Below are 24,727 nucleotides of genomic sequence, written 5' to 3'. Positions count from 1 at the left end.
AGGAAGAGGGACAAATGAGAGAGCGGCGTAAAGCCTCACGGGTGAAGCTGTACTGTCTGCAGACTCTCAGACAAGCATGATTGGATCACTTTTGGACTCGCTTGCTCCAGATTTATCCAAGCAGGTTGTTCGAGGTAATGTACGGTTGAGCGCCACCAGCGCTGTGACACAACGTAATTCCCATTTGCCCATTTTTCATTTCCAATCCACCGTTAACAGGATAAGCAGAGGTAGCAAAAACAACTAGCAGGAGGCCACCAGTGATGAAACCGCCAAGGATATTTCAGGAGATCGCCGATAAAGGGAAAAACGATTCACGAATAACAATCGAGACTTAGCATGCAAAGCCAAATTGATTAAAAAGGCATTCAAAATGGCTGAATGCACCACAATTACGTCTTAAAAGGGAGCGATTATAGGTCCAAAAATGGCTGATGTGACATTGACCCAGTGAGCTATAACAACATCCTTCCCAAAATAATCTGTCAAGTGCTAAGAGAGCGGAAAGCAAATGTTAATGCACTGCTGTGCCAGTGGAGCCGATGAAGCTCAATCTTCATGCATATGCATATTCCACTATCCCTACCCAGAATTCCCCCCGCAACCCCACTGCAAACCCGAGCGAGGTTTCTAAAAATGGCAGAAGGCTTAACGCTTGTGACAGCCGACGTCACGCTGGAAGAGAGCGACTTTGATGAGACCCGTGCTTTTGGAGGCCTCTTTTGTTAGCAGGAGAGCGAATCACACTTTACAAGATAAATCATCCCGCTAGCAGCCGGCTTAAACTGTGTACCACCGGATAAGGTTGCCAAGGAAACCCTCCTGGATAACCAATGAGTACCCCCCCCCCCCCCTCCTTCCATCCTTCTGCCACAGTCTTCTCCATGATCTGCGCAAACAATTAATACCATACACGGGCAAAATTGAGTGAGCAAACTGGGGGGAGGTAAACACAAATCCTCAGGTGCATTGCAAAACAGATTAACTCATTCAATGCCAACCCAATTAATATATTTGAAACCGTCAATGGCACTGAACGAGTTAAAAAAAAAAGGGACATAAATAAATACGAGGCTGCAACAGCATTTTGTTTGTAAATCCGAATTGGTCCACACCAACCGCTAACGTGATTTTAATGGCTATTTGGAATACACGGCCATAAAAATACCATTACATCCCGACATATCCATTTGCTGGATGGCGCTTTGTGGCTGAGCCATCCTGACACACACTACCAGGGAGCCATTAAACTCCATGAGTGACTTCGACTAGGCACAGATCAGTGCTCCAGGGTCCTATCTATTACTGACATCCAATTATACCAATGGATGTCCGCTTTGCACAACTACTAAGTGCTTTCGTCCCTTTTATTGACAACCTGTCAACGGCCCGCACGAGGCCGAGCTACTGGCAAATAATACGCTATCGATCCAGATGACCGGCATACCGTTAAGCGTGCTATGAGACCATCGGCGGTCACAAAAATGAGACTTAAATGATTCCACACATTAATTAAGCGTTTATCATCTGGCATTTTAAATGGCAGCGCTAATTCAGCGCAACTTTGATTAGTGCTGGCTGGCAGTGACGGTAATTAGCCAGTGCATTAACTAACAGAGCAAATAGGCTGTAATTAAAAAAAAAAGTAAATCCCGTGCAGAAACAAATAGCCACACTTCCACAGCAGCAGGTGACAGACAAAGAATCAATAGTAGACTTATTGAGCCGTTGGCTTAACTGTGCTGGTTGGCAAACAGAAAGCGCTTGTGTGTTTATGCGGTTGCTGAGTGGTAAGCGTTAAAAGAAGCCTGTCCCTTTATTGATTGATTAGTCATTAAGTGCCTCACCTAGCGTCTGGGAATGGAATTCACTGAGCGATTAGAATTAATCAGAGGAGAAGAAACGGCGGGAGGTCGACACACTGGAGAGCACGTGTCTTGAGAAATTAAGCAGACAGATGCTGTGTGCAAATATTTAAAAAAAAAAAAGGTTTACGGGGATTTCTTTTTTTTTTTTTGCATGTCCAGAGGGACTTTATTTATTCCAAAAATACAGCACAAAAATACACACACAAAAAAATGGATAATTGGATTTCATACACAGTGCAAAACTGAAAAGGAGCTCTTCATATAATATTAGTAAAATAAAAAAAAACTACAGTTAATATTGTTAATATTATGCAAAGTTGTGAGCGTATTTATTGAGGGACTACCCGCTGAGACCTCCGTAGTTTGAATCTAGAATTCTACGATGGTTCACATTCAGACTGCAAAACACACACATAACACACTCGCACACATTTGTACTATAACCGATTCGTCGAGCACAGCAGAGCATCACTCATACAGCTGGTATTATTAGACACAAATACTTGGACAAAATACAACCACGACTTCTTAGACAGAAAAAAAAAATGAACCTAGCAAAAATACACAATGAAGTATAGGAAAGTAAATGCAAATGAAATAAACTTTCTTAAGACAGTGGAAATGTGACACTCATTGGCGTGACAACATCAGTAGTGGAGAGAAGAACATTTTGTGGACTACAACGGCCATCCAGGACGATGCAAACGACCACAGTGCTGTGGATGTGCTACAACCAAGACAAGGCACAACAGAAGCCAGCAGTCAAAATGAAAACGAGTAAGGCTCTGGAGCACAAAGTAAACAATTTCCCCACTTGTGTATTCCAACTTTCCGAAAAGAATAATGGCCCCTTTATTTTCTTCGTTTTCATCTGGCATGAAGATACAGTACATAGTTGCATTGGGGCTTTATTATGAAGTGGCTGCTGTTATTTTATCACACGCTATAGTGGGAATGTTGCTTCATTAAAACATTTTCAATTCACGCTACAGAAGCCATGACAGGTTTCATATTGAGCGTGGGGAGAAGGTTAATCAAGATGCTGGCTCTTTGGAATGCAACCTCACAGAAGGAGGATTATGTGTTCTCTGGCACAGATGGGGGGGCGGGGGGGCTACTACTGCAACAGATGATAATGAACGTTGGGCTGTTAATACATCTAGCGTGTGTGTGTGTGGTGGCCAGAGGAGTTGTGGTCCTTTGGCCGTCAAACATATTCAAAGCTAATTGCTCAGTGAAGCCCGTTGTCCAGCTGCCCCCTTTTGAGGAGGTAAATGCGTGTGTGTGTGTGTAGGGGGGGGGGGGGGGGGGGGGGGTACTTATTGTTTTTTAAGCCTGTTCGAGACACGGTAATCCAGCCAATCACAATGCACAAACCCTCCAATCATCAATTGTTATGCTTCTCATCCCAGATGGGACATTTGAAACTGGGGGGGGCTTCGCTAATATAACAGATTGAGATCATTTGATCACAATTGTAATTTTTTCCAAAGGTGAGAGCATCTCATTTCGTCTTAATTAAATGTTAGCAAAAACTTACTTGCTAACAACATAATAGAATTGTGTAGGCAGTAGAAGAAAACAAATGAGCTCTACATTTTACAAACGCGGGCATAAACATAAACAAACAGTTGAAGCCAAAATTGCTCATAACATAAAAATGACACATTTGCTCAGAGATCCCATTCGGCAACCAAATTTGTCCGAGGTACGAATCCTGTCGCGCTGAACTGTTCATCTCACCACACACACACACAGAGACATATACACACATGCATTCATACTGCTGTACAGATAGTCTGGATCTGTTCTTAACATACAGTATCATTAAATCATTAGATAAATGTTTCTAAATTGTGATTTAAAAAAAAAAAAAAAAAGTCTATGTGCTCTGGCGTGACTTCGGCAAATTTCTCTTCTCAGCACCACAGCAGTCAGGTCTTCATTGGAGGAGTAAGTTCTCATTTTGTCTCATTTGAAACTCCAGCTTCATCTTAGGTGGCTTTTGCCCCCACTCCCTTGCTCTGGTCCCTCCCCTTGGTCTTGCCGTCCCCTCTGCAAGAGGAGGCCACGTTAAACGATGGAGCCGTCCCTGTTCTGGGCAGGGATCATGACGGGGATGGCCCCCATGCGACTGAGGTTGGGGCCCGCCATCCTGGGAGCGGTGGGTGGGGGCAAAGGGGTGTGGCTCGGAGGTCTGTCTTCCTCCGACGATGGGATCTTGTCATACTGGGGTTTCAGGGCGTACTCGTGCAGGTTGGAAGGTGACATGGAGCCGAGAGAGGAACGCTGGCTACCCACTGTGAAGCTGCGCGCCGTTGAAACGCGACTCTTGGGGGGAGGAACGTCCTCTCTGAGGGGAAATCAGTCAGTGGCACATTTTAGAAAACGGAACAAAACTGAGCATACAAGTCCCCCATCCCCATTGCTTCATCTGTATTTTTATTTTGTCTCACTTCAGGTGATATATTAACTTTCAAACATATAATGCACAGGTGTCAAACTCAAGGCCCTGGGGCCAGATACGGCCCGCCACATCATTTTATGTGGCCCGCAAAGACAAATTGTGCATCGAATTCATGTGTCATTACTAGAAATGCAAATTGTCTTCACTTTTATTTTTTTAAAATATTTGACCGGTTTTTACTCGTCTGATTTGAAAACTAGTTATTTGTCAGTTTGTTTTGTAGCTTTTACTGTATATAATATGAGGTGCTGATACATTTATTTGGCTTGACAGTCATAATGGCCCCCGAAAGAAGCTATGACTACAATGCGGCCCGCCAAAAAAATGAGTTTGACACCCCAAGCATTATATTATAATGCTTCACAAAAATAATGTGCTTTATAATGTGGGTCATATTTTGTATGAAAATAGACCTGTTCATTGAACTGAAAAAATATATATAAGGAAATATTTTAAAAGGCGAGCATGAACATGAATAGATAAAAGGACAATTGGAGTATCGACGGAAATCATTTGCTCATCCCAAACAGCCTCCGCAATGCTCATGTCCACAATAAAAAACGAGTTTGACACTGCTACAATTAAGTATGTACTCTAGACAAGCCATAATAAGGACAACAATGAAGACTCAAGACGATGAGTCATTTCAAGAACACTACCACTCGATTCATTTAAAGCCAAGAACAAATTATTGATGAAATAATTAGTGGAGGAGACGCTTTTGGATGAGGCGGGGGTAACGTCTGCACCGCTTAGCCACGCCGCTGACTGCAATCGCCCGTGAAGCTAGTCACCAAAAAGCGCCAATGCCCTCTTCTCCCTCTGCAGCCACATTAGCAGCTAATAAGAAGCATTAATCCAGTTAAATGCTCGCCCAAACTGAGCCAAAGGGGGCCACAGAGCTTGTGTTGTCCATGGCGTCATGGGGTGGTGTTTCAGCAAATGTGTGTCTGTGTGTTCTAGACAGGACCAGTGGTCTAATCCTCTTTGTCCTACAGCGTGAGCAGTGTCACATTGTGGTCTTAGACAGATTCAGTCCGCAGCAGAGTGATAGTAAGCCTGCTGGTTGCAAAGAGCCCGGGGGCCGGATGGAGAGGTGGATGGTGCGCTGGGGAGGGGCAGGGCAGTCGGTCGGTCGGGCGCAACAGACATGACACAGGATACACAGAGCAAACAAAGCTTTCAAACTGATTACCACAGCTGTTTATTTGAGGAGTGGTGTGTGTGTGTAAAAAAAAAAAAAAAAAACGCTGATGGAGGCGAAAAAAATGGCGGGTGGAATCGTGTTTGTGTGCACTTCTACACGCTGATGTACTGGGGGAAGAAAAGTGTGCCTGCTTCCAATATTTTACATCTGGCAAGAAATTCCTAGGCACACCTAGTATGACGGATGATGCTTGTCAAATTGGTGAGCAATTTACGTCACTTCATTCCCCATATTTCATTTGAATTTATTCCAATATTTCCTCATTATTCAATCATGTTTCCTTGTCATTTATCACACCACATTTGCAGCAGAAGTGTTTGCATCTTTTATGTTGTACTAGATTGATTACATACATTTCTTTCAATTGCTATATTTTTATATAATATTATATTTCGCAGCAGGTATGAAATATTTAGATTTTAGGAAGGATTTTTTTCCCCACAGTGGTTATGTAAGATGATATATTTATTATCTGTCCTTATCAGTGAGCCAAATGTAAGTGTGGCTGGGTACCTTATCTCATTGCAGATTTCCTTCTCATACTTCTTCCTGTGTCGGGCACGGCAACAGCAGAAGAGTATGATGGCGATAATGATGAGGATCAGCAGTACAAGAATTATGGCTCCTGCGATGATGCCGGCGGTATTGGGAGCTGAGTGCAAAAGAGAGAACGAATTTGATATCAATAAGACTTAGACTTAGACAGAACTTTGTCATTTTGTCAACACTAGGTGTGTACAAAACGAAATTTCGTTGCATACGGCTTTCAACAATGTAGAAATAATAATAATACCGTATTATCCGCACTATAAGGCGCACTGGATTATAAGGCGCACCTTCAATGAATGGCCCATTTTAAAACTTTGTCCATATATAAGGTGCACCGGATTATAAGGCGCACCTTCAATGAATGGCCCGTTTTAAAACTTTGTCCATATATAAGATATAGACATTTGGCCCGCGGGCTGGACTTTGGACACGCCTGCTGCAGTGGCTCAATATTGGTCCATATAAGGCGCGTCTGATTATAAGGTCTTATAAGGCCTTATAGTGCGGAAAATACGGTAATCATCATCGCCATCATTACCACCATAATAATAATAAATCTTTCAAGTTGATAGTTTTTCTTATTATTGGGTTAGGCACCCTTTGGTTGAATCAGTGCTCCGACCCAAATCAGTCCGTACCAAAACCGTGCAGGCTTTGGTACCCATCCATCATCATTGATTGCTGTGCAGTGTTAAATCATGACACAAAAAGTCCCCGATTGTTAAGTATACTTACGAGGCGTGACATTGAGATAGAGTATACAGTCCTCGCTTCCGACCCGGTTGGTGGCGGTGCAGCGGTATGTGCCAGATGCGCTGGCAGATGCGTTCCTCACATTAAGGGTACCTCCCACTGGGTCTGTAGCAAGGGCAAACCAATGCAGAAAGGAATTTAACAGGACGTTAAATGGTGTGAAAGCAGCTTTTATGTGCTATTGACTAAAAGCATTACCTAGCACACCGGAAGCAGGCAGCACTTTTCCATTACTGGTCTTCTCCCAGCCGTATTGCATGGGTTGGGTGCCCTCGTTGGAGGTACACCGGAGAACAATGTCTTTGCCCTCCTGTGTCTGTCCTTCAGCAAAGCACCTGGGCTTGGATGGCTTAACTATGAGTGAGAAAAAAATTATGTTGGCATAGCTCCTCCATCTTAAAGCAAAATGTGTGCAAACACATTGGTTAGTCAGTGTTGGCAGGAGATGAGATGGGAGGTTCAAAAACAAACTTCAAATTAAAAGCAGACCGGTGAAACCCAGACACACTGTCAGCCAGGCATTGGGGGTAGGCGGAGAGGGCCACGGTCCAAGCCTGTGCGTATTCTCTGACAGGACTGACATCATGGTGTGGTAATGGGTTCAACAAGAGCATGAAATGGAAGGCTCCAGATGAGAACCAGGTGTCAAGCGGAAGGGCAGCGCTTGGCTGCCTGGATTAAGCCTAGACTGACAGTGCTTGACAGCTTATGGTATTATTTTAAATACAGGACAGAGAGAAATAAATAAATAAGCAAGAGATGATGGACAGATGGTAGTGTGATGGAGGCCAAGGCTGAGTTCTGACTGCTCTTGCTGCTGTTGTGTTGTATCTAAACACACACACACACACACACGAACATGGACCGCACACGGTAAATGTCAGAGAGCGATGACATTCACGAGACATCTTTTAAAAGGTGAAAGTGGATGCGTCAAAGGCTTGGAACACATCTCACATTAGGAATGCGCTACAAATACATTTATTTGTTTGAAAGATGAGGTTAAAGGAGAAGGTGAGAGAAGGAACAGCTAAGCTGGCATTGGAAAATGAATAACGGGGTTGGGATTTATGGGTTTTTCCAAGGCCATCATGTGTCCTAGATACGCAAATAATATAGTGGATATCCACCGTGGCATACATTTCGGTCAGAAGGAGGCAAAACTTGAAAGGGCTATTGTTGAAGAGAAAAAAAATAAAAAAGCCAAGCGTTTCAAGAAAAGCCAGGTAGAGCAAATCAATGAAAGATGACTTGAGGTAGGTATGCAGAACGGTTTGGATATACGATGTGTCTGGAAAGAATTTACAGTTTTCCACGTTTAAGTTACGTTCCAGCCGTATTCCCAAAAGTCAACTTGAATTTTATTTTGAAGCTCCTTTGAGATCAATTTCAACCTAAAGCCTTTATCACTATGATGTCACAAGCTCGGCACACCTATTTTTGGCCATTTCCCTTTTTTGGCACCTCTCAAGCTCCATCAAGTTGGATGGGCAGCCATTTTCCGATCCCTCTCCACAGATGTTCAATCGGATTGTGTTTTGGCTGGACCACTCAAGGACATTCAGAGTTGTCCTGAAGCCACTTCTTTGATAGCTTGGCTGTGTGCCTGGGCTTGTTGTTCTGCTAAACAGTTGCCCTCCCGTGAGGTCAAGAGCGCTTAGGAACGGGTTTCCATCCAGGACGTGTCTGTACATTGCTGCATTCATCTTTCCCTTACTCCTGACAAGGCTCCAAGTTCCAGCTGTTGAAAAACATTCCTTGCAGCATCATGCTGTGGGAGTGTTTTGCTTCACTGTAGGGGTTGGGTTGGCCAGGAGATGACCAAATACCAGGTCTACCTTTCACAGCAAAGAGAGGTCAATCCGAGAGTCCTTTGGGAGTATTTGGCCAAAGTCTAACATACCTTTAAGTGTTTTGGTCTGGTCATTAATTGGTAGATTGCAAAAGAGTTTGGATGCTGCTATAAATCTATTTCCCCCTGTTAGCTCAGTTGATGCATCTCTAGAAAGAATCCCGTTGATTCTGAACTACGCCTCGAGATAATCTCTGATGTTTCCCTTTGACAGGATAATCGGACAATCATTGTATGACCTCATAGATCTTCATAAAGCATGTCCGGTCGACTGAATTAACCAATTAGGCTATAAAACATCTCAAATATTGTCACGCTCTCAAATTCAATGTCCAGCTACAAGCTAAGGGGAACGGTTGTCAGCATGCGTGTATTCCTAAAAATAACAGCGGTCGTGACAAGGCAAAGCAACACCTGGCCTGGTTGTATATATTAGTATAGACGTGTGTTTGTGTTCTCGCTACGAGCCACACGGTGACAAGATGGGCCTAAAGGTAAAATGCAGAGCAGGCAGAAAATTGCCCTGTCTTCTCCTTGTCAGTGTGTCTTTGCTAAGAACATCCCTGGCCCTAGGTTCAATAGCTAGCTACCTGTCAGAGATGTAGCCTCTAGCCATTTCCCTCTCTGCCAGACACACTTGAGATGTCAGCATATTAACCGCCATCAGAGCTGGGTCACGTTAAGTCGGTTAGCGGATGGGAAGATCTGTCACACACAACGAAATCCACAAGAGCTAATAGAAGTAGCACTGCAAATGCCGTATGGGAATATGGGAATGGTTAAAGTGTTTGTAAAAAATTAAGACGAGTGACCTTGGACAAGGTTGTACAATTCCGGGTTCTTAGACTATTCATTAATACGCTGCATGGAGATCAGTGTGCAAGATCTACAATAAATTCGAGGGAATGTGATATTGTTGTTTCCCTCCCGGGGTGGACTTAAAGGAGTTTCTCAGTCTGTCAGTGGAGCAGGCCAGTGACGTCAACCTGTCACTGCATTTTTGCCTCAGGGGTCACAACCTTTCTGAGGAACGTTTTAGAGAATCAGGTTTCTCTATCAAATTTCATCTGCTTCGAGTTCAAATGAAATCGAATATAATCCTCCAAGAAAAAACATCTATAGTCAACCTAGTTTTCTAAATTAATTTACTATAAAGTAATGGCAGTCAAATCAAGTGACAACTTCAGGAATTCATTGTCACAATCAAGTCAAACTTACTGTTTACAGTAACAACCTTCATTAGAGCTTTGTCAACAGATCTGAAATTTGCACAAGAGCTGGAATATTTCTGGTTGAACTGGTGGGAGCAGTGCATGTAAGCCATTTTTGGAAAGCGACTATCTGAAATAGCCCACATAGCTACGATAAGGGCAAAATGTAGCGCTTATCTCACAAGAGTGCTACATGTAGCTAGTTTTCTCCCAGACGCACAATCAGAAGGAATTTCACTTTCAACCTCATTTGATCAGTGGACCAATCAGCAACACATATGCATGAGTGTTGTTTGCAGAAGGTTATCGAACACATAACTGGGATGAGTCAGTCATTCTAGCATGCATAAAAATAAAGAATTGCATTTTTATGAAATACAGTTCATTTCTAATGCATATAAAAGGAAAATACATCCAATATTGACGTTTATAGTCGATTATAAATGAACATCAATGCTGCATGAAGTCTAAATCCATCTAAAAAAAAACATACTCAAGACAGATATGAGAGATAAATAATGACCTCAATATTGAGGTAAAAGATGATCACTTTTGACAATCAGGGTGGGTGAACACAGGATTGTAACACGAGGAGGTCAGTGGTCTACAGCCTCTGGGAAGGGTATGTTCTCAATTTTAGTGGGGATTAAATCAAAACAGCCAAGCGAGGCAAAGCGTGTTTGATTTCGACTGCATATAGAGGAGAGATGGAAAAAAACAACAACGCTGAGGGTACTGAGCTATTTTTTCTGCTTTTGTTTTACTCACCCATGACAATCAGCAGCATCTTTCTGCCACGAATGCCAGGAGCCTTCTTCACTTTACACTGGAAAGTGCCAGAGTCCGACGACCTCAGGCCTGTCAGGTTGATGGAGGCATCTCCGTTCTTGGGGTCGGCTGAATTGAAGTGTACTCGCCCCTTCATAGCGGGATAGTCCTCGTAGGCCCTGTCGCCCGAGTACAGGATCACCTGGTTACAGAGAAGAGCACGTTTGCTAAGTTTGAATATCCGTCTATTCATATGGAATCGAGAAAAAAAGATTTTTAAATGCAAACATGTGCTGGATATACTCTAGACAAACAAAAATACATTTTGAATTATGTTGCACAAAGGTCACACCCCCATCATATTAACGATACGTACATACATGCACATTTGCACACAACATTTAATCCGCAATGTCGAAAGCTCTGGGAAATATCCAGAGGAGTAAAAGTAAGCTCTTTTATATCACAATGTCCTTCAGTCTTCCCAAGTGGAGCCAAGGTGGAACAAACAAAGCGGCCAGTGTGGAGTCAAATCAACACCTGCTGTGTCAACAAAGGACAGGCGACCACAATTATGTCCACTCCCCCCTTCTTATCCACCTACACAAACACACCCACACTGTGGGTCTTAAGAGCAGCAAAAAAAAATGAAGGCCAGTGAAGCCAACATTTTCCTTCAGAATAGAACAGGGAAAACTAATCATGGCATGGACGGAAAAGAATGAAGTTATTGGTGGAGGCAAACCCCCTGGAGAAAATCCAGATTACCAAACCATTTTGAACCGAAGAATAGTTCTGCTAGTACGGAACAGCGAAAGGGTTAAAGGGGGTCAGTGCTCATCTTGTATATATTAACCTAAACAGGTAATTCAGTTAACATTCCACAGAGTTGTCAAGGGGGGGGATGAACGTTTCAACTTTCACTGGGGAACAGAACATGGGCAGTAATAACAGCAGTATGTGAGATGAGACCACAAAGGAGCGGAAATTAAATTGCCCCAAGCTCAGCCAGACAAGAATTCTTACTCAAATACTTACAGGTGCACAGATGGAAGTATTTTTACACACGTCTAGTTATTACTTTTTTTTTTTCTTTCAGTCAAACACTATAACCCTGAGAATAATGAAGTATTAAAAAAAGAAAAGAAAATCATTGCGGAATTAAAATGAAAAGCACATGACAGGCTGGTGGGGAAATAATTGACAATATGATAAAATCACCATCTGTGGACGGCTCAGAGGTTTAAAAAAAAAAAAAAAAATGGTTTCACTTTTATTATGAGGTCATTATCATGTGATGCCGTTGCTTGGTGAGGAAAAAGGAAGAGGTGCAAGTCATTTGTGAGGCAAATCACAAGACCACAATGTTTCAATGCTAGTTTTACAGATTCGACCAACAGCAAAATATCCTGAGTCATAAGACTTGCCCTTCCCTCGCCGGTGATTAACTCAAACAATGTAAAAAATCTGGAATTGTAAAAACAAAACTTCTGTGTGCCTAGCTGTTAAAGTTTCAAAAAGACTGGCTACAGAATGCTTGTGTAACAAATACCAAGGGAAACTTCTTTTCTACACAAACAAACTATCCAACCCTAGCACAAAATAAAGAGAGAATTACGAGGAAATATTTGTGAGTGCTGTGAGGTATTGCAGTAAAGCAACAATATACGAGCACAACAATATTTAAAAAAAAACAACAGTAACAAAACTGTTTCTATGACAGGCGACGCCTTGAGGGCATGTGGGGATCCACTAGAGCACAGGTGTCAAACTCAAGGCCCGGGGGCCAGATACGGCCCGCCACATCATTTTATGTGGCCCAGGAAGACAAATTGTGCATCAAATTCGTGTCATTACTAGAATTGCAAATTGTCTTCACTTTTAATAATATCTTTTTTTTTAAATATTTGACCAGTTTTTACTCGTCTGATTTGAAAACGAGTTATTTGTCAGTTTGTTTTGTAGCTTTTACTCTATATAATATGAGGTGCTCATACATTTCATATGTCATAATGGCCCTCCGAAAGAAGCTATGACTACAATGCGGCCCGCAAAAAAAAAATGAGTTTGACACCCCTGCACTAGAGGCATGGACTTGTGTCGTTTTCATTTTACATGGCTGAGTGCCATGCTGGAAAGGAAAGAAACTGGCTGGCGCTGGAATAAAAAGAAAAACCCTCCATCACTCCTACCGTGTGTGTGTGTGTGTGTGTGTGTGTGTGTGTGTGTGTGTGTGTGTGTGTGTGTGTGTGTGTGTGTGTGTGTGTGTGTGAGAGACACAAAGTAAAAGGCGAGAGAACAAAGTCACTGGAAATGAATGTGGCTCAAATTACATGCGCTCATACATAGTGCATATATTGAAAGCCCTTATGAAAATACACAACTTGTGTTTGCCTTTGTATTTCATTTCACCTCTTGTTTAATAAACCATGCAGGCACGGTACATTGATGCCAAAACCCAAACACTGGCCAAACTATCACACCTCCACGATTTTAGTTCACTTTGTGGGGGCGTACATAAGTCGAAGAAATTGTTGGCAAAATTAAAATAAAAAAATTAAAAAATGAAATAAAAAAATAAAAAATAAATAAATAAAATAAATAGATTTTTTTGGCATTCAGTGCACTCAAAGCATTTCTGTAGAGGTATTTTGGCACATTTCCCGTTTCTGCTCAAACGACCTATCTACAAATGTTCCAGCAACAAAAGAAGGTCGCAACAATTTTGTTTGAAAAGAAATACGGTAATGTTCAAGTTGCCACATACCACTTTGTCTTCCTTCTGGTTGTCTGACGACAGACGGCTCCATTCAATATCCAACGGTCCAGAATCCTCAGGGCTTAAAGTAAACATGCATTCTAGCTTTACGGTTTCACCGCTGGCTTTCTCGATGGATGTCGGTCCCGTGGATGTTATCTCCAGTCCAATGGTCCAACCTGTACGGACACAAATACAAGAGACTGTCAACCATTACACATTGCAACACCAACAAATTGTTTTAAAACTAGAGCATAATTGCAATAATTTGTTTTTCTCACTGATGGAATCAACAGTGACATGCAGAGCAGACAAAAAAAAAGGAAACCTGTAAGCTGTCAAATGTTTTGGTTCAGAAAATGTTGCACTCATAAAATAACTATGGCTACATGGCGTTGGAGGAGCGAAGTACCTTTTAAAATATGCATAAGGTAAAACACAGTGAAAAACACAGTAATAGTGATAACCAATGCATGTTGCAAACTCAGCTGAGTATTTATTCTTCCAACGAATGGGCCTAGTAATTTCCTGGGCTAATATTCTCCATTCAATGAGACATTTAAAGCCCAGAATGTAAAAGGGAGGCTGCATAGAGAATGAAGTTGTCACATGCTGTCTCAAAACATTAAAATCCGTTTGACAGCCATCCACCTTTGAATCAGCGGGTGCTGGCTTAAAAAAAAAAATAAAATAAAATGAAACCACCACCATATGTCGCTGCTGAAATGCAAGGTGTAACAAACATAACGTTAAAAACAAAACACTGACAGATGTCACTTAAATTTCCTGCAGATTTAAAAAAAAAAAAGAGCAATCCTTCTTGAATTAAAAAAAAAAAAAGTCTCATTTCAAGACACGGAGATGACTAAACTTGCATCGGCAATTAAACTAATTGCCAAACCACGCAAGTGTGAGCTCGTCATTAACAGCAACATTTGCATATTATTTCTGGAAGGATTACAATAATTAGGAGATGATTTCCATCCCACAAAGATTTTCACACACACAAATCTAGTTTGGAACAACATCCCGAGCCATTGAATGTTTTACAACTCCTTTTAATACTCCAGACTATCGGATAAGATCAAGTCCAAGATCCTTGCCCAGTGCGCATAATCAACGGTAGCTACAGGTTGAGCTCTGTGGCTCATTTCAAAAGCATCAGCTCAATTTCATGCTGGAAGTGGGCCATGTTTGCACAAGTGAATTAAAATACACCACACAAGTGCGCAGTCACAAGCACGGTTAAATCCGTCGAGCATTTGCACAAACATACTTTTGACATCATATTGCTCCAGCTGGTCGTTTGAACGTTTTGACAGATTCCCATGGGCGCCAGCTACTGCTTTTGGCTAAAGACAGGGAAAGTAATATTGCGAAAACTGTCACTCTTCCAACGGAGCTTTAAAACATTGTGACGTGGAAGCTCGGTCATTTGTCAAAGGTGCTTGTAAAGGGAGAACAAAACTACTGTTCTCTTTTGATTGTCTAATAAGTTACACCTATCAATCATAGACCATATAGGATTTATCTAAAGATTTATTTTAGTCTACAGACATGTGAAGTTTCAAAGCATGATATCATGTCAGCTTTGTGTATGCAAAAGGCGGCTCGGCTCGGCTTGGCCGGTGGCTCTCAGGTGACGCCAGTGCCAGGGCAGAGGAACACACAGAGTGTAACGCTTGATTCCAAATTCAGTCAACACATGGGAAGCGATACACCTGGCAAATCCAAATAGTGTAAAAAAAAAGTCCGGAACTGTGCAAAATGTCGATGACCATAACTCGACTGCAAATACAGCATCAAAAACAAAATGTGGGTCAGAGAAAAAAAAAAAAAAAAAAGACATTACCTCCCACACATACAAATATTTATAGGGTTGTTTAGGGAATTTAAATTAATTCTAAGGGGTCCTAAATAAATTTTTAAAAAAAAGTTACTCCTAACTTTGAAAATAAACAGTGTGTCTGACTATTATTGGTCAAAACTAATTAGGCAGACCGAATTCATGAATTCATTGTAATATGATAACCATAAAAATAAGTGATTTGAATTATATTAATTAAATAACACCATGTCTCAATACAAAATAATAATTGGATAAGAAACAATAACTAGGGAAAATCATTTTGTAATACACTTTTTAATTGATGAATCAATTTACAAATTCAACCACAACGCCTCAAAGTACGTTTCAGAATTTGCATCCAGTATTCAAAGCTTTTAAAAATATTTGCAAAATCTCAGACACTGGATTTGCTACTCTACCAGTTCAGTTTGTACTACAGTAGGTCAAGTACGGTTACCGAGAGACTGAAAACAAGCGTGAGGAATTCAGGCTGTCAGCATGTCCCATTCAATACTTCCATTGACCAATGGTGCCAACGCTACTGTATGTCCTTCTCCCTCCGAGGACTTGCGGAGTGACTACGGCGAGCCAACAGACCTCCGATTCTCCGCCATGTTACTGATTGCGGCGACCCCCTCCACCTTTGTCGGCATACAATGGGGAGTGAATCCCGTCTCCTGGCAACCAAAGCCTCGGAGAAGGGTGGCTTGCTGTGGCGATAGAGACGGCGCCATTAAGAGGGGAAAGGGAGAGCTTCAGTGACAATGGGCAGTGAAGAAAAAAAAAAAGGCAGGCACGTTTACTAGATGGCAGGTTGAATGGAAGCCGGTTACTATTTAAGTCCTCCAACTTCAAAATATATTTCGAGATGGAAACTGATCTGTTGCCTTAACTTTTCTGTATTTAAGATGTATTGTTACTGGCAAGGGAAATATATGATGGTACATTTGATTTGCAAAGATAAAAAGAATCCAAAGGAGAGTAAACATTTTCCTGAATAGGACATAATGATTGAATAAACACCACGTTCATTATTGTGAAATAGCAGTCGAGGGGCAGTGGAATGAGTAAATTAAATAGCTTCGACACTCCCCATCACAAACAGTTAAGCCCGTCCCCTGTGACTGTGCCGGAGAGAACATCAATTATCTTGCTCATAGCACAAGATAACTTCTTAACTAGGTTGGCGCTCAGAAGGAAAGCCTTTGAATACTCGCCCGAGTGTACCCAGAGGAATTTAAAGCGATGCGTGTGTAGTGACGTTTATTTAGCGTTGCAATCGCTGGGAATGTTGAAGCATTCAGATTGTGGCTGTAATGCGGCCTGAAAGCTCCACTTTGCACACAATGCAGCCATCAATTGCCAGTGAGGAATGACCTAAAGACTGTTTTGACATAATTGGACATTAAATGATGAAGGGGTGACAAACGGCACGCACTTTTTGCTGCACGGCCATTTGACAGCTTTTGACCCGTGGGCCGTGTTTTGATGTCATTGTAGTGGACATACGCAGAAGACTTCATAGGTACTCACATTGGCTGCAACAAACGATTACCGTATTTTCCGCACTATAAGGCGCACCTAAAAAAACTCTAATTTTCTCAAAAGCCGGCAGTGCGCCTTATAATCAGGTGCGCCTTATATATGGACCAATATTGAGCCACTACAGCAGGCGTGTCCAAAGTTCGGCCCGTGGGCCAAATGTATATATCTTATATATGGACAAAGTTTTAAAATGGGCCATACATTGAAGGTGCGCCTTATAATCCGCTGCGCCTTATAGTGTGGAAAATACGGTAATGATCGATTAAGCTTTCGATTATATATCGAATCGGGTAAATATTAAAATTTGTATCCCTTCATTCGAAAACATTGTTTCAAACTGACTGCACAAATATTATTATTTCCTGTATGTAGCAGTTCATGTCTTCCTAGCAGTTGCTGCAATAATAATTAAAAAGGGGATGACTTTATTCATGTATTTAAATGCGTGAGAAATACCCGGCGGTGGTGAACGATAGAGGCAACAAAGTAACTACCGACAAGAGGGAAGAGATTGCAATTCCCATTGGTGTTTGGAATTTAATGGTCAGTTAATGGAAAAACTCAGCAAGCCTTAATTGCACTTGCGATGTCATAGTCGGGGGATGTGCACTTTTAAAAACAGTACCGCCATTTGCTAACCTTTTGGTCACTAGAGGTTTGATCAGCAACGAACTAAAGAAACATTTTATCAGATTTTAGAATGGATTGTTCCATTGATTACTTGGCCCAGCCCTTCACAATGTTGCACATTGTCGCAAAGCTGATAGGCTTGGCGCCAAGCCATACAACAACACCGATAACATCTTCATGATTAAAAACAAAACAAGTAACAATATAGTCTTGGAGGAAATTAAACAGGAAAAGCAGCATATTGAAAATAGATATTAGCTGTAAACAGCTTTACAAACTGTATTATTGTTACACTGTAGATAGCCCAAAAAAAAAAAAGGAGGGGGGGATGGAGAATATATTACAAGAAGGCTTCAATCAGAGATGCTGGAGAAGCACAAAATCATGTCGGCCAGATTTTGCAGGGGAGAACACAATTCCCTGGGAGCAATTAGAGAGCATGTGAAAATAGTTTGCATGGCTTGAGAAGTGGTGCAAAATAGCACAAATAAATACAAACGCAGAGCTCATATCTCATGGCTGACGAAGTTTAGAAAATAACATTTTAATAAGATAACCACAAAGACACACCATTGAAGTGTTGGGGGATCCGGTTTGGCATTAAGAAAAAAAAAAGCAAAGCCATCAGATATCAGGTATCTTTTTTCAAGTAAAGATAAAAACTGAATATAAATCCTTGAATGCCGCTCCAGATCAGATCAACCTGATATTTTGAAATTCCCAATCCGTGACCCAAACAATAGGGCCATACATGAGGTAGTCAGACCTGCAGTTCCAATCCAGCCCAGAAAATTATACGAAAAGCTTAGAAAAGACCGAGAGGGCCACAAAGCTCAATGGGGTGTGGTGTCTCCTCGTCTGTCCTGACACAGGGGTTTCGCTTCATAAAATACCCCCCACCATCCCCCAAAACAAATACAGTGGACCTGCCTGATACGGACCGGGCCCCTGCTGGCGCCCCAGCCTTTGTGAGTGCCCCAGGGCACACGGCCAAGTTCCAACTCAGATCAGGAGGCAGCAACATTTATCAAACACTCAGACTTAAATGCAGTGCAGAAAATCCTACTTCATCCAGACTTGTGAAGGACTCAAAGAAAGTTACTTTGGCAACACATGGATGATCTGAGAACCAGGATGCAAAACAATAATAAAATGAAAAAATAAATAAAAATAAATTCATGGACACAAGACTTCCACTTCACAACTTTTCATTCCACATCTGCCTGACGCGCCAAAGAATTTCCATCTCCCGTGAGTAGCGTTCCTCAAAAGCGCTACTTTCAATATTTGTTATATCGCAGCCAACTCATTCTGTCAAATGAGTTGACATTATCCCATTGCAAAGATCTGTTTACTGCTGAAACTCCGGAGAACATGAGCACGGATGAAAACATCCAAACACATTCATGCCACTCAAATTCTGAGGATTTGCTAAGAATGTTCCAACACAGATTGTCCCTTCCTGTCCTCTGTATGAAGAGGGAGACACTCCAGCAGGACATCAAGATAAGAAAGCTGTTGACAGATAAGATGGATAATCCCTTTTTGTCTTCTACATTTTATCTTGGCAGGACAGCCAGAGCAGATGTTGCGAAGCTGGAGAGTCTCTTCTTCACTCGGAGGTTCTTGAAAGCCAAAGTTGTAAACACACCTGGGTAATGAAGCCTGTAGGACGCCACAGGCAAAGACTGTCAGTTGTTGTTACAGCTTAACAGGGGCCCCCGGGTTTATTCATGCCTCCAGCTCGCACACTCAGCACAGACACAAAAACGACGACTCCGCATACAACGTTAAGTGACAAGATGCAATTTGGGAATGGTAAAAATAACCTAGCTGAACTAGTTAAGCAAAAAAAAAAAAAAAAAAAGGCACTCCAGTAAGCCAGGGGTGTCAAACTTATGTTTTTCGCGGGCCGCATTGTAGTCATAGCTTCTTTCGGAGGGCCATTATAAAAGCTTCAAAACTGACAACTCGTTTTCAAATCAGACGAGTAAAAACTGGTCAAATATTTAAAAAAAAAAAGATATTATTAAAAGTGAAGACAATTTGCAATTCTAGTAATGACACTCGAATTTGATGCACAATTTGTCTTCGCGGGCCTCATAAAATGATGTGGCGGGCCGTATATGGCCCCCGGGCCTTGAGTTTGACACCTGTGCAATAAACTGTGGCACACTAGAAAGACATACAATATATTTTATACAATATATTATCCAAGATATTGTTCAACTATTAGATGACGATACATTGAAGTTTGTGTCTGACTGGTCAAATTCAGATAAAATCATACAATTACAAAAGAAATATGCATTTTGCATGGGCGAGATCAATAAAGATTCAATTTAAATTTAAAGTCCAGGTTTCCTTGCTGACCCGTAACTTGACTCGAGATAAGACAAAAAAAATGGCCGAAAGATCACGAAGGGCAACGCCTCATTTTCAATGTCAAGAGGACGAACAACAGAAGCCAAACAGTAAAGTCAACATTATCGCGCCAGCTACACAAGTTGAAGAGTCACCTGGGAGCTCTTATCGGAATCAGAATCATCTTTACTGGCTAGATTTGAAAAAAGAAAAAGGAAAAGAAAAACACACGGCTTCCATGGCTTCCACTAATAAATTTAACAGCTTGTGCCCGGCCGTCTATTTGAATTTTACAATATTGTGCATTGTCAGAAATGAGAATTTCACTCAAATGTTTTCTGGTAAAAACAACTCAAAAAACAAGAAACATTTTGGTTACTTTTACCGCTATTATGTAGTGTATCGTTTCGGAGTTGGCAGAAAACAAAGGGAGAAAGTAGAAGCTGTAAACAGTGGAAGAAGACAAAGAGGATCTGCCAGACAACAATGGCCCACATTGAATGAACATATTAGAAAATTCCAGGGTCGACTTCCTCTTAAGTATCTGTCATTTTTTTTTCACATGTGCAGTATCTACGGAATGAATAAAATATTGGCAGGAAAATGTTAAAGTAAAATAAGGAGCTAAGATTCCTGGCTGGTTTTAATAGTGTAGGATCTGGATGGTACTCGGGGAAAACCGACTGCTGAGTCATCCAGTTACAAAGTGCACAGATTACAAAAAAGGCATGGGATGGCCAAGCTTTCTTTTTTTTTTTGCTTTGGAGCAGCTAATAGTGATTGATTATTCCCTCGGCTGCCAAACAAGATTAAAACGTAAATTGGCATATTTAATGTGGTCGATAGGGTCACACCATTCAAGCGGTCAAGCTGATGCTGAAAAAGTGACAATGTCGATACAACACACACACACACTTTTGTCCACAGTGCATATGATGTGACCTGATGATTAAAAAAAATAATAATCTCAGCAGACATTATTTGCCTTTTTCCACAATCCTCCCGAACAATCTGTGATGTTTTTTAATGAGCTAGGTGCGCTAAAATCGTCTAAATCAACAGCTGCTTCGCTCACTCCTCCCCCCTTACCAATCTTTTTATAGCCGCCCTTTCAGAGCCACAATATTTTTCAAGATTAGACAAACAATTACCTCGACTGTTCTTAGAAAGGAGAGCTGGGGGTTTTATTGCTGGAGGAGACAATGCAATTATCTTCCCACAACTCAAACGCGAGAAGGAATGCCTGGGCTAACTTCTATCACACCGATTTAAAATAACAAGACTTCATTATTGCCAGAAAAAAACCATCCTGAGCCCTGACATGATCATTGAAAGAATGTTGTGTGCAATCATCACCATCATCATCACAGCAATGTCTTATTTGTCCCTGAGCTCCTTATTATTTGCCATTAAGAGCAAAGGCTACTGAGAGGCTGGGCATCAAGTGGCGGCTAAATGATGAATGTGCTTCGAGGGTATTCATCACCCTCGCAGAAGCTGGGCGAGATAACCGATGGACTCCAGGGGGGGCTGGCAGAAACTGCACCACAATGACCTTGTATAAATAGATAAGCAAGAATAAAATGCTTCCGTTGAAGTTCGCTAAGTATTTCTTCTCAAAAACTCTTATTAATGATTTGGTCCAATGTCACTCAATCAACAAATGTGTGTCACTAAAATGAAACAATCTTATGATCAGTTTGAAATAAACAAGATGGTGGAAAACGACTCTTTCCAGAATCTTCGCACAAGAATGCGTTGGCAAGATCCCCCGTGAAGGAAGTTTGACTCCCTACCTGTCACAACGGAATGGGGTTGTGAATACAAAACGGCTGCTCGGCCCTTAGCTGAACCGGCAAACAAGCGCTACTATTAATCAATTCATTTTTATACTAGGCGGCAATTTGTTCATTGAGTTATACCGAAATGAAATGGAGGGGAAAGAAAAGAGGGATGAGGTAGTGCAGGAGCAGGATTTCACATTCCCGTATCGTTTAACAGCAGTTGGCAGAAGGCTCGGGAGGCGCTGTGAATATTCATGGTCTCCATCCTCATAGTCTCCATCTTCAAATTGTGGAGGACAGAGCAGTGCTCTGGAGTGTAATCTAATTCCGCGTGTTTCCCGCTTGGATTTCAAGGGCAGGGCGACAGTGAGCGGCTGCTTAGGTGCAACCTGTGTCAGGAGGGAAGTGATGGCAACGGACGGCTGAACGTGACCTGGAGTCGTTACGAGCCGTGTCCCCGGGGGCCAATGACAATGGCGGACGGAGGCACCTATGAACCTTGACAGGCTCTATTACATTACAAATAAAAAAAATAAAAAAAAAGGCCAGTTATTCTGCTGGTAATAAAAAATAAAATAAAATCCTGATCACACATATCACACTATTCATAGCATGCAGAACAACAATAACTAAAATCAGGGTTGTTTGTTTCGAGCTACATGTAAAGGGGGAGGGGAGCTTTTTGAAACATACACATAGTCGACACACAAAGTGCATTCACGGACGGGATCACTGCGTGTGTGTTTTCAAAAGGTAACTAAGCAACCGGCTCTTGGCCACAGCCTTCACTTATAGTCTTATCAGGTAACTGCACTCTGCGCCTGCTGTTTCCTCAGGTTTCTGTTTTTCCCAGGTCGGTGACATTGTTCTAGTATTGACCTAAAGAGTCAATAGCAGACGTGGAGAGCAAAGCACAGACGGATTGTAATTTATTTAAGTGGTAAGTTTCAAAACGGTGGGAAGAAATGAATGACTGTTTGCACAACAGAAGGTGGGCGAGGTTGCACCAGCAAAATGACTAGATTGTTGATTTTACGTTTTATCTGTCCAGAGCACTTGTATTCCTTTCCTCTCGGTTCAACCGTAACTTATTTTCTTTTGAATTGCATCAAACTGCACAAAAAAAGTAGAGCAGAAATACCCTTCCTTGTTATAAGAGCATTAAAGAGTGCTTCACAAATATGATTTACTCCTGAAGACAAAACTGTCAAAAGAAGGCTACCAGTTCGGCAGATACTGTTCCTGACTGCTCAAGTGGAACATTGCCCAAATGATGAGGCCAGGCTGCCATTGGGATGATAATGAGCCCAAACTAGCACGCACACACACAAGCACAAACAATGTGAACCGTGAGACAAAAGAAGTGTAAAAAAAAAAAAATGCTCTTAATCTAAACATTGTATGCCCCACAATCCCAACAAAGCATTTCTTTGTTACATGATGGCTCTGATGCTAATAAGAAAATGCTCGGTGGAATTCACTTAAAATTAAAAAGCAATTCTCCTAATGTTAACAGAAAACATAGTGAAACAAAAACACAATCACACTTCACTTGCTGTTTAGCGTGGGAGGAGTTAGTATTGTGAGTTTCAATGTAAATTCCAGGACATTAAACACACCCATGTACAGTTTTATAGCAACATATAAATACACAAATAAACATAAGAAGGGATTGTAAGATCACAAGAAATATTAAAATTGAAATATGTGCTTAAAAGAAAGATATGCAAGGCAAAAAGGTGACTTTTGGTTTAATGGGCCACATTAGCAATCTTAAGTAAAAGGTCACTAGGGTTAAATAGTAACTAGTAGCTAACACAAGCACAACGAAATTCAACGTTGCATTTAGTTTTATTTGCTAAAGTGCGCACTTTGAAGCGCTACAGGGCAGCCACAGGTTTAAAAAACCCTCCGGCCATTGTGTTCATCAAAAGAGGCCACATAAACGTGTACTTATGGGTTATTTCATTTTGGTCTATTGATTGATTGATTGAATATTTATTGATCCCCACGGGTGGGGAAATTCAGGCCCCAGCAGTAGCCATACCACAGAGTGCGTATACAAAAGACACACAAATGGCATGAGCGCAACTCAATAGGCTCTCATAAGGCTGCCACACAACGGCGCCACAAAGTAAGAAAGAAAGTGCACAAGATAAAAGCCATCAAAGCAAAAACAAAGCTAAAAGACAAAGGGAAAAAAGTAACAGCGGCCAACCAGCACCCCTCAATACAAGAGAACACCCTAAAACACACAAAATAGCCTCCACGGGGTCCATAGACAGGTGTAAGGGCAGTCAAACTCATGATTTAAGTGCATAATATAATTCATTCAAGTTCTTGAGACAAACGTAGTTGCGACGCTTAATTATTTATAATGAAACTGACCTTGGATCGGAATTGGCCCCAGCTGAGCATTGCATTCATTTTTTTTTTTTAGTTATGTTATTTCTACTAAGCACGTCCTATGCACACCTAACTACTCCTGCAGGTCCTGAGAATACAGCAAAGTTATCAGCGCATAATCAATTTAAACAATGCAAGTGTGCAATTTCTCGCCACTGGTTTTTAACGTTCCAAAAAACACAGCGAGGCTGACCACTCGCACTACCAGCCGAAAAAATATCGTCGGAATCCAAGTCGCGTTTAATGACAGAAAACTTACCGCCTAAAATGCTGATCAGCAAATACCACAAGCAGGCGTTAGGTGCCTCCATCCCCGTTGCAGTTCAATGTCAGTCCAAGTCGTTTCGGTAAAACTTTACTCGGGAAAACTTGTTCGCAGAGGGGAAAGGCGGTCGCAGAGCTCTCGCCAAGCATCCACACAAGTCCGCTCGCTCCTCCTTCTATTCTCTGCAGGTGCACAGGGAGCCGCAGGGTGTCACGTGACCTTTGGTCAGCCGAAACTCGATACAGTGCTGCCATCTAAAGGTTAAATGGTGTTATTGCGTTATGCAATTAAACCGAAAAGATAACGCGTGATCACGCATTGGCGATGGCAAAGACAAGAATTGACCTTTAACCCGTCAAAATCCGTCAAAACGTGCAGACTACAGTACCTTGAAGTAACCTTTTAGGCTTACCTCATGAGGTGTAACTGGGCCATCGGTCCACTAGATGGC

The 24,727-nt window shown here is 41.7% G+C and overlaps 1 protein-coding gene across 1 annotated transcript; it reads right to left on the bottom strand.

Moving 5' to 3' along the window:
• Positions 1-2,000: 2,000 nt before the first annotated feature.
• Positions 2,001-24,446, bottom strand: cxadr (CXADR Ig-like cell adhesion molecule). Its single transcript, XM_037270591.1, has 7 exons — positions 24,271-24,446; positions 13,443-13,612; positions 10,676-10,877; positions 7,043-7,198; positions 6,827-6,949; positions 6,056-6,194; positions 2,001-4,221 (listed from the first exon to the last, which is right to left on the bottom strand). Exons 1-7 carry the CDS (start codon positions 24,320-24,322, stop codon positions 3,942-3,944), a joined length of 1,122 nt encoding a protein of 373 aa, XP_037126486.1. The 5' UTR covers positions 24,323-24,446; the 3' UTR covers positions 2,001-3,941.
• Between the last annotated feature and the right edge of the window lie 281 nt (positions 24,447-24,727).

Source organism: Syngnathus acus, chromosome 14 (genome assembly GCF_901709675.1).
Source record: "Syngnathus acus chromosome 14, fSynAcu1.2, whole genome shotgun sequence".
NCBI classification, from domain to species: Eukaryota; Metazoa; Chordata; class Actinopteri; order Syngnathiformes; family Syngnathidae; genus Syngnathus; species Syngnathus acus.
This window is presented reverse-complemented; position numbering and strand designations above follow the sequence as displayed.

Coding starts and splice junctions, on each gene's coding strand:
- cxadr (XM_037270591.1), bottom strand. CDS start 24,322: ATGGAGGCACCTAACGCCTGCTTGTGGTATTTGCTGATCAGCATTTTA. Junction 10,878..13,442: donor ACCAGAAGGAAGACAAAGTG/GTATGTGGCAAC, acceptor CTCTGTAACCAG/GTGATCCTGTACTCGGGCGA. Junction 6,195..6,826: donor CTATCTCAATGTCACGCCTC/GTAAGTATACTT, acceptor TTTTGCACTCAG/CTCCCAATACCGCCGGCATC.